Source organism: Trachemys scripta, chromosome 3, assembly GCF_013100865.1.
Source record: "Trachemys scripta elegans isolate TJP31775 chromosome 3, CAS_Tse_1.0, whole genome shotgun sequence".
NCBI lineage: Eukaryota > Metazoa > Chordata > Testudines > Emydidae > Trachemys > Trachemys scripta.
This window is the reverse complement of record NC_048300.1, coordinates 35,013,864-35,024,536: the sequence shown is the minus strand read 5'-3', so window position 1 is coordinate 35,024,536 and position 10,673 is coordinate 35,013,864. Positions and strand designations below refer to the sequence as shown.

The 10,673-nt window shown below is 46.2% G+C and overlaps 1 protein-coding gene across 2 annotated transcripts; it reads right to left on the bottom strand.

Moving 5' to 3' along the window:
* Positions 1-4,532: 4,532 nt before the first annotated feature.
* On the bottom strand, positions 4,533-10,179 carry SIX2 (SIX homeobox 2). 2 transcript variants are annotated; one of them, XM_034766952.1, is made up of 2 exons: positions 9,323-10,179; positions 4,533-5,638 (listed from the first exon to the last, which is right to left on the bottom strand). In XM_034766952.1, the coding sequence occupies exons 1-2, from the start codon at positions 9,886-9,888 to the stop codon at positions 5,335-5,337; spliced, it is 870 nt and encodes a 289-aa protein (XP_034622843.1). In that variant the 5' UTR covers positions 9,889-10,179; the 3' UTR covers positions 4,533-5,334. The 2 variants fall into 2 exon arrangements, with proteins under 2 accessions (XP_034622843.1, XP_034622844.1); XM_034766953.1 differs by having other exon boundaries at positions 9,329-10,179.
* Positions 10,180-10,673: the final 494 nt, after the last annotated feature.

Here is a 10,673-nt window from a genome sequence, read left to right as displayed (position 1 = left end):
TTCTTATATATGTCGCGACCATGTAATTACACGGCAAGCACTATGTAACAAAGGTGTCTTCGCACTGTGTACCTAGCGTGTTATTTCCGGGCGGTTACACTGTTGGCTTGCAGTGGCGAGTTCAGGTTGTATGGTCAGGAGAGACAGAAGCTGTTCACTCTCTGTTAACCAGCATCTCCGCACACTGGCCAAGTGGTAACACAGGCTACCCCTGCTCTGAAGGCAACAAGCCCAGTTCTGCTCTCAGTTACACCCAAAGCGTAACTCCACGGGGGATCCACATTTTGTTTATAGCTGTCCAGTGGGAGGATTGTTCGCCTGGCCAGGGGAGGCAGGGCTAGCCCCCTGCTATTTCCCGGTGCCCGGCTGTGGATTTTGCATGGTGCAGTGAGACATAATTCTTTACTCCGGTGAAATTCCCAGTGGAATCCGTTTGTGGAAGCCAGCGGGAGTTTTCCTGGGTAAAACGTGCAGGATCGGGACCCCCATGTTATTTACCAATCGAAACCTGTGCGGTTAGCCTGCGAGCAAACATTTCTGATGGGATTTGCCCCATGTAACATAAAGCTCCTGAATCATAACTAATCTGTTTAAAACCAAGGATTAGTCACGTCACTTTCTACATATTCATCTATTGCAAAACTTTTTTTGTGTGGAAAATCTGGGGATTTGAACTAATTTGGAAAACATAATTACTAAAGGCAAGTGCAGTCTGCTAGAGTAAGTCTTAACATGTAGGGATTTTCAGGTTGCATCATACAATGAAGTTAAACGGAGCGCCTTACTTTACATAACTCTATCATCCGTCCCCTGTCCCTCTCCTGGATGTAGGCGGAAGAGTGTCCCCCTACTGACAGATTGCCCTCCAGCTTCTTTTACAGCAAGATTTCTGCTTTTAACTCACTATAATTGAACTGAATAGCTCGTTTTCCGGTCCCGTCTCCATACTGTATATATATGATCCTCTCCACAATCCACAGAAGTTTTCATCGCCCCTGGATTTCAAAGGGCCTTTCTCACCTTATTATCCCTTCATTTACTTTCATCTGAGCAATATGACCTTTTATTAACCACCGAAACCCCATCCTGTTTTCCTACCGGCTCCTTAAGCGTTCTCCTCACGGCTCTACTCTTTACCCAATAACCTTATTTTTCTACAGCGGGCAAAGCCGTAGGGTTTTATTTTCTGCTTCGAGGCTGTGTTTTATTAGCCCAGTCATTTTTCTTCGTTGATCCCAAACTCGATTTTGATCACTACATACAATTGAATGAATGAATGAATCGTTGACACGCATGCATGTATTATTTTAGATAACTCGGGGAATCTTCTGTAGTCTTAGGCAACACCGACGTTAGTTTTTGCAAAATGTTTCTTTTAAAAGGATTAAAACCCATAGCTAAGAGTATCAGATGCACACAAGTAGGTCAGCATAAGACGAAAAAATAGATGATACACGATTGCACACAAATCCAGTTGGACACATGAGCTCTGCACTTAAAAACCAAATTGCCTGGCGCAATATATTAACACAAAGAGCTCGAATTTGGGGGAAGTTTATACTTCAGTCTCAGGAGTCCTGGGAGGGGGGGGAGGACATAATATATTTTGTTTACCAACTGAATCCAAAACATACTAAAGTAATTCGATTCATAACTGGTGAAGAGGCGTTTGCTTTAGGGTCTGATCCAACTCCCACTGAAATCAATAAGATGACTCCCATTGACAGGGCCCTAAGAGAAACGTATTGTAGGACACCTCACCTACAAGCACATATATGAATTGGTGTTGCCCTAAAATAGCTTATTCGGACATTATGCAGACAAAACTCCCCCTAAAGTCAGTTGATTGAAATTTCAGTAAGCTCTTGAAAGCTGGATGCGATCTTTGCTGATCGACACATATTTCTTCTCCCCTTAAAGCCACATAGTGTTCCTGGCTTATTTTTCAGAACGCATGAGAAATGCATTTTAGCAGCAATCCAAAAAGAAAAAAAAAACACTTTGCAACCTTTCAGTTTTTTTTTAAATAGACCGCCTATTACATTAAAGCACTAGCAGAGAACTGGAAGGTCTCCTGCAGGAATCACTGGGTGAAATTCTGTGCAGGAGGTCAGACTAGATTGTCACAATGATGTCTTCTGTCATTAAAATCTATTAAACATTTAGTGAAACCAAACCCGCCTCTTATCTTTTAATTAAACCTGGTGTGAGCAGTGCAACTCTAATTCCGACTTGTTCTTAAAAATATCTGACATGGATTGCTGATGGTATCAGTCTCATAGACTGAGGTATCCAAAATGATGTTTGCAGTCAAATTATGGTGTAATATACAAAAAACCCTAGATAATGAACTTCCGCGTGTAGTGCTGCACGCAGCTGCTTGCCTGGTTGTGTTACCTATATCTTTAGCTCCCGTGTATTTCTGTCGGATGTCACCGAGATACCGGAAACGATAGTGAAACACAGTCAATGCCGCGATTCTTAGTGCAAACGCCTTCTGTTTGTGTCAGTAGTTTGGCGACGGCTGCAAGGTGTGGGCAGCATGAGCACAGCCCTGGCAGGACACGCTGGAGCGTGGGATCGCTATGTGCATAAGAGGCAATTTAATACTGACTCGCTCCATTTACTCTGCAGCTAGGCCGCCCCCTTCACCCCGCCCGCCAGCCATGGGCTGGAAGAGACTGAGAGAGGCTTATACCTAGGGCTACAGATGCGGGTGGGGACAAGGGATTTAGGGCTCCCGACCCGACCCAAATACTGACCCCAGGTAAAAATGATTTCGATTCTTCTCGCCTCCCCCTGATAATAATCCCATCCCATGGGCCCGCTAGGGCCAGGGTCCCATCTCTGCTGAGCTTCGCCTTTCCCACCTCCTCACCTGCCGCCCTCTCCTCCTTACACTCTCCTCCTCTCCCCCTTCTCCGACCGGCCTTGTACCCCTCAGTCCCTCTCACAGCCGCCTCTACCCCTTCCCCAGCCTCTCACCGCCTCAGCTCCCTCTCCTCGCAAAGGGTTGGACAATGAGTGTGTGTGTGTGTGTGTGTGTGTGTGTGTGTGTGTGTGTGTGTGAGAGAGAGAGAGAGAGAGAGAGAGTGTCTGAGAGAGCAAGAGAGTGTGTGTGCGTGTGAGAGAGAGTGTGTGTGAAAGTGTGTGTGTGTGTGTGTGTGTGTGTGTGAATGAGAGAGGAAGAAAGAGAGAGAGAGAGAGAGAGAAAGCGCGTAGGGGTGTATGTGTGTGTGAGTGAGAGAGAGAGAGAGAGAGAGAGAGAGAAAGCGCGTAGGGGTGTGTGTGTGAGAGAGAGAGAGAGAAAGCGCGTAGGTGTGTGTGTGTGTGTGTGTGTGAGAAAGAGAGAGAGAGAAAGCGCGTAGAGGTGTGTGTATGTGGGAGAGAGAGAGAGAGAAAGAGAGAGCGAAAGCGCATAGGGGTGTGTGTGTGTGTGAGAGAAAGAGAGAGAGAGAAAGCGCGTAGGGGTGTGTGTGTGTGTGTGTGTGTGTGTGTGAGAGAGAGAGAGAGAGAGAGAAAGCGCGTAGGGGTGGGTGTGTGTGCGTGTGTTGGAGGGGAGGGGGTCTGTTAATACTCCGGCTTCAAAAACCAAGCCGTAGTGGGAGGCCCAGGACGCCTTATGCAGGCAAAGCTCCTGCGGGGATCAGTTGGGAGTGTTGCCTGAGCAGGCCAACACGATGGCTGAGCAGAGGATGCTGGTGGCTGTGGACTCCCAGCTGTCTCCATGTTGGAGACACTGCCTTGCAGGAAACCCCCAAAGTCTCCCTCTTGGGGGATTAGAGTGAACGGGGGGGGGGGGGAGAGTCGATTACCGTAAAGCGATCAGATGTTGCCCCACCCCAAGATTTAAATCGACTCTTTTGGCTCTCCTGCTAGTCTCCTGTGACCATCCGATGGGGACGGGGTGGGCGTAGTCACAGACCCTTCTCTCACCAGGGAGAAAGGGACGGGAAAATGGAGAAGGGGTACGGGTTGCGCCTCTGGAGTTTTGCGGTTACAAGACTCAGAGTAGAGAAACTGGCGCTCATCTTCTAGCAATTGCTCTGGAAAGGCCCAGTCAAAGAATTGCAACTAAAAATGAGTAAGCTGCCATTTCCGACTTTGTGCCTCCAGTCTTCTAATCAAAATAGTGTCACACCAAGACACTACATTATGATCTGCTTTCAGAGTAATGGGAGTTGGAGATGCCCCTTAAACTTTCCTACTTTTAATGTGTAAGGGAGGCACCTTTCTCTTTGATTAAAGCAACTTGGTCCTACGGTACATCATTTAATCTTATCAAAATCCCATGCTAAACAGTCAAAATTCCTTCGGACAATGGCAGATCTGACCGCAACAGGCTCAGACGCAGAAATTGGTTTCGAATGAGTAGTGATGGAGAAGGTACCACGAGAATGCAGCACAAAACTGTGCGATTGGCTTCATCTGGTATTTCAGAGGCTGGGGCAAACCGAAAACAACCTAGATGCAAATTAAGTACTGCACACTGTGTTAGATTTCTAAATTTTATTATAAAATAAAAGCAGAAATATTTCCCAAAGAACGTATTCACATAATATAAACAATAAACAAAACTAAAGTCGAGTGACTCGCGGTTGATACTGTCGTTTAGGTCTAACAATGAGCAGCAATTTTTTAAGGCCCCCGTCTGCCCCCGTTTGAGGTCGATGGGATAATTTAACATTGACTTCAACTGGGGTGAGGATCGGGCCATTAGTTCCTTTCCCACCCAACAAATGGCGAAAGCACCACACGGACAAGGCGAAAGAAGCTGGCTCTCTGCACAGCGTCAGCTACAAGGAAGTTACAGAGTCTACCTAGAGCGCGTGTTGCTGCTATAACTTGACTAAAACGGTTGTATTCTTAGTTGTAATTGTTTGTACACCTGCCACGGATATATAACTACACAATAGGATAACGGGAGCGATGGGTGTCTTCCAAGGAGGCATGTAAACAGCAACCTTACGCTCCCCCCAAATACAAGGTGTCTTATCATACACAGACAAGACTGCTCAATTAAAATTCCAAGAGCTTTGTGAAGTTAAGGTTGGAAAAAATAGTTGCTACATAGAACCATATTAGCATTATGCTTAAATCAGAAGTCCTATCGAACAGTCCACATGTCTGAAACCAGCTTTGCACAACCCTTAAGACTTTTGTCACAACAGAACTGCATACAGTCTAGTACAGTACCTTCCAAACAGCTACAGCCAGCCAGCCATCCAAAGAGGGACAACAGATCCACTAATGAGTGTGTCATCACTTTAAAAGTTTCAAATGAGATTAAAAAAAAAACCGAAGGGGTGTGGTGAGGGGAGCGTGTAAATAGTTTTAAGAGCCAAGGTCGACCAAGTTTGAGGACATGGGGTTGAGAATGGAGTCCTGCAAACTATGATGGTGCATAGGGTCCGCACTGGGTACCGGAATGGCGCTAGGACCTTGGGGGTGACCCAAGCCGTGGAGCGGCTGTAGGCCTGGGTTCGAATTGAGCAGTAAAGCTGGGCTGGAAGAAGTGTGATCAGGGGTCCCTGACGGCGTCTTCTCGTCTTCTGAGCTGCCCAAAACTGTCTTATTCCCGTTCATTGACGCTGAGAGAGGATTGTGGCTGTTGGAGTTGGAATTCTCGTTGTTTTCCCTATAGGAAATATAAAAGGGAGGGAGATCTTAGAGTGGAGTGGATACAGCACTGAGTAACACTGGAGCTAGACAGGCAGCTGCAGGGACTGCAGGATGTGGGCTCATAGGGAAGACAACTGGAGGGTAACTGAAACATACAGTCCGTTTACAAACTCTGCAAACCTTAAAGGCCTCTTCGTCTGGCACAAAGGTCTAAGGTCTGCAGAGCTTGTAAACAGAGTTTTCCACTAGCCCCGCAGAAAGTGTGACTTTGACAAAACGTCATTTTCTCCATCCATCTCCTGCAAAGTGTTTGGATAGCTTTGGGGGGGACGGGGCAAGGAAAGAAAAAAAGGGGGGGCATTTCACTTTAAAATCACCCCGAGAGACAGTACTTATACAAGAAGAATTTCATCCACGCCTTCTCCTGGAGAGGCAAACAAACTCAATTTGTGTTCTCATTAGTCTACGCAGATCAGCCTTAAATGGTTGGGTCATCCGGATGAGTCTTGGTTTTGATAAAATAACTCGACACCTCGACTCCGTTTTTCCTCAGGAAGTTTAAACCCGAAAATGTATCCCAAACATGTGTAAAAGAAGGAAAGCGAACAGAATTAACGTGCTTATTTCCTGAGTCCTACAAGGAAATGTCCCTCGTAATTACATTCCTCTCTTTCTTTTATTGGTCTATATTAGACTGAGAGCGCAAATATACTGACACATAATGGGAGCCAAATTTTGCTCTGCTTAGCCAAAAGAATAATCTCTTTATAAAAGAGACATAACATTATCTCAAATATATACATACATACATACATACATACAGAGAGAGAGAGAGAGAGAGAGAGAGAATGTATCTCACATATGTATATAAGAGACAGAGAACTGTTAGAATCTTCATGACCGTGGCAATGGTGAACACTGGGGATTTCGTGATGGGTTTCAAAGCCTTGTACTTGTTACTTTGAAAGTTAGAGGCCAAATGTGATATTGATACACGGGGAAAGGCCCCTGTAGGCTATGTACAGCCCTCTGGTACAGCGGTGTATTTATACTTAAAGTGACAGAGGGTCCAAATCCTTCAGGTTTTACTGGGCGAAGTTAAAGGATTGCCTTCAGTGTGAACTAGTCTCGGGAAGGGCTGCAAGATGTGGCTGGAGACACTTAGTACCAAAATAATAAAATTTGAAAAGAAAGCTCTGTCTGAAGAAGTTGCTTGACAGAATGGCAGTCTCACGAAAGGTCTGTTTTCCGACGCCTAGAGTGTAATGTTAGGTTGAGTGTATTTTTCTATGTCAAAAAAACTTATTTGTCTCTGGAGACCTTTAAAATTTGATTCCTCAGAAATGAAAGGAATAAATGTAACCTTCATTTCCTTTGGATATTTGAAGGTGAGTCCCTCCTATCAGCAATAAAAGGATTTCTGACATCTAGTAAAACCAACACTTACAGGGATTTGAAAGAAAATTAAAGCACTAGCACGTTTGGGGAAATGTATGGAGCAAATCTGTACAGAATCCAAACCTTATTGAATATCACAGCTAAGCGTAAATCTAATCAGCTGTATGCGGTGCTTAACATTTTCCAAGTACATTCAACATAGATTAAAAATGAAGTCACCTTTAAGCCATCCCGCGAATGGTCTGCAGTAGATTTTCAATACTTTTAATTACCAACACCGCCAAAATGATCAAACCCTTATGGACTTGCGATTTCAAATGTCTTGTGTATACACACAGAAGTATATATTGTGACATTGGAATCCTGCATTTCGCTTCCCTGACAAGCTTCCAATAGTGCATAGGAACTATTGGGGAAAAAAACATCCAACAGTAGCCCTCCCCACCCCGACATTAACCGCTGTACGGCGATTAATAGTTTCTTCTCTTCATCTAATACAGAAAATATCACCTATTTAAAGTACCAGAAAATCCTACACTTTATGCCTGCGGAACATCGATTTGGGAAATTGCATTTTAATTAACAAGATAGGAGATTGCCCCTTTAAATATTATGTCCAGGTTTCCTGCTCTCAGCCTGTATCTGACATTAGGAACAATTTCACCAAACACTATTACAGTGTGGAGACCAAGTGCTGTTCTCCGTTACCCCAGCGTCATTCCCCTGAAGTCAGTTAGATGGCACGGGGACAAATGAGAGAAGAATGTGTCGATGCGATCAGATTTATCCCGACAGAGGTGCAAAGCCCTGCAAAGTGTTACGGGGCAGGGCTGCATTTCGGCAAAGAAGCCCCTATTTGCTGCTTCTAAGAAGTACATTTTGGGGACACTTTTTTCTAAACCATTTGGCTCCGCTTCTAAAGCTAAAGCGTCACAATGTAAAGGTATAGCCATTAGGTTTAACATTGTTTTCTTAGCGTGAATAACTGTATCTGGATGCACTTAAACTCCAGAGAACATGTAAAAGATTCTAGCCCTTCCTTCCAAAAGTAAACAGAAAGGATGAATAGAGAGAAGGCCCGGCGTCATCATTTAAGTTAACCTTTGCTAACACACGAGGAAAAAAGTATTTAAACTCTCCAAAAACCCGTACATGGGAAATGTTTGGGTACACATACAGAGTGCGGGCTGTTAATGTATTGGCTGCATAGACCATGGTGTATATATATCAATGCCAAGGCCTACGGCGTGAGATCTAAATCTTTGGAGGATTCGTCCAGGTATTTTCAAGGCTGGAGTATATCAATCACAGTACTTCCACAGAACTATCTTTACAATAGGATACCGTTTGAAATATGGGAGCTGTAAATTAACATACGGATGGAAAAGCAGCCAGCACAGGGCTGGTCTACAGAGAGTTTTTCGCATTATTCGTCCCCATTCAGCCTCATTAAAAGCTTCCCCTCTATCTGAACCTGGTTCAGGTGGAGGCACCCCCAGACACTGTTCCTTTGAAACTTCAAGAGCATTAACATTTGCTGAATAAACTAGGCTCCTGTCACTTAAGACTGTATATGTGGGGCTGAGGAATGCCCCTGCTGATCACCAGTTAAAAGTATCTCACATGAGATAGTCAAAATTCCTTAAGTTTAAAAGACATAAAGTCCTACATGAAATGTTCTGGAAATAAGGTCTCCACGGGGGTGGAAATACAGGCTGGTCTGTATTGGTGAATATACTTGTTTATTTTAACTTGCCGTGTATTCCTCACTAACTAGGTGTTATTGGTCCCACTCTCCCTTAGTATATTTTTCATCTTACCCCTTTAAAACTCTCTGAAGTGGACCATTAACGGCACATTAACAACTTATTTTTTGTGTGCGTCAAAAAAAAAAAATCAAGGAATATAAACGCAGTGAACGATTATAGCACATCAAAACTCTCAGCTTTTTGGTTAGTGGTGTCAAACTCAAACTGAAGGGACACGAAGGGCAAACGAGCAAATAATAAGGAAGCCCCAATGCGTAAGGGAATTCAGGGCCCTGCGATGTTTAAGGCCAGCGATCATCTGGGTTTACCAGCTCGGAACGGAACCTCCTTTTCAGGACTTGAGAAAATCAGAACTCGGCGGTCCAAAGTAAGGGCCCAGTCCTTGCTCGGGGGAAAGAAAAGCAAAAGCTCGCAGTGACTTTGGTGAGGGGAGTTTTTGCCTGGGTACAGACCGCAGGCTACGAAGGGGCTGGGCACAAGGGTAGCTAGACAAGCACCGGGAGACAGTAGCCGTGCGAGAAGGGGGTACTTACTCGTACCTTTCCTTGGCCTCAGCAGCACGGTCGCGTTGCCTCCGGTTTTTAAACCAGTTGCTGACTTGGGTGGTGGTGAGCCCGGTAGCCTCGGCCAGCTCCCTCTTCTCCCGAGGGGACGGGTAGGGGTTGTGGGCATACCATTCCCGCAGCACGCTCCGGCTCTTCTCCTTAAAGCAGTAGCTGGTTTCCTCGCCGTCCCAGATAGAGCGGGGCAGAGGGAACTTTCTGCGGACCCGGTACTTGCCCACTGCCCCTAGGGGTCGCCCCCGCAGCTTCTCCGCCTCGATGTAGTGCGCCTTGAGCCAGAGCTGCTGGAGCTTGGGGTGGTTGTGAGCAGAGAACTGGTGGCTCTCCAGGATCTTGTAGAGCTCGCGGAAGTTGCCCCGGTGGAAAGCCACCACGGCCTTGGCCTTGAGGACGCTCTCGTTCTTGTGGAGGTGCTCGCAGGCAGGTAGGGACCAGAGGAACCGCCCCAGCCTTTCTATATTGCCCCCCTGCTGGAGCACTTCGCAGACGCAGGCCACTTGCTCTTGGGTGAATCCAAAAGTGGGGAGCATCGACATGGTGGCCTTTCCCCCTCCCCGATCTAAATCATCGGACTTGTACAAAGCGGCCACATAGACCTGAACGGACAGACCGCGAGAGAAGCACCAATCATGGATGTATAACCCACCCGAGCAGCTACTTACGCTCCGGCACAAGTCACAGCTCCGCTCTGCAGTCGGCAGCCATCAGCAGCTGAGCGTAAAAAGGATCAAAGGCGGAGACCGAACGTGAAAACTTTTTTGTAAGTCCAAGTTCGGAGAGTAACTTTGTGCCTCTATTGTCTGGTATCAGCAGCGCTCACAGTGGTGGTGTCTTTCCTCTCCCACCCCCACCCTCCTCTGCCGGGTTGGGATCTCCCTTTTTTTCGCCCCCCTCCCCCTTCACTGTAGGATTCAACATAATATAGTGGTTAAGTCCAGCTCCCCCTCTTGTCTCTCCTTTCTCTCCTCCTCTTCTCTCTGTTTTTTTAAATAATATTATTCTAAGCTGGCATGAAAAGTGATTATCCGCGCTCTGATTGGTCCAGTTATCTGACCCGGGGACTGCCAGGAGAAGACAATAGTTTTAGTCAAATTATTTGCCATGGTGACGCTGTCAATCAGAGGTAACCTGATCTGTTTTGAGGTGGCTCCCCGGCTGGGTTGACAGATTGCTCTGATCCACTCAGAGGCGGCCCTGCGAGCTGAGATATTAGCAAGAGAGAGAGAAAGAGAGAAATTTCCGCTGTGATTGACGCAGCAAACACCCACAGGGGGAAGGAAGGAGGGAGGGCCCGCCAGAGAAAGCGTTCTGGTCACAGACG

What these genes read in the sequence shown, in the direction of transcription:
- SIX2 (XM_034766952.1), bottom strand. Translation starts at nt 9,888, where the DNA reads ATGTCGATGCTCCCCACTTTTGGATTCACCCAAGAGCAAGTGGCCTGC. An exon ending in GAGGCCAAGGAAAGGTACGA is followed by an intron (nt 5,639 to 9,322) that starts GTAAGTACCCCC and finishes TATTTCCTATAG; the next exon opens with GGAAAACAACGAGAATTCCA.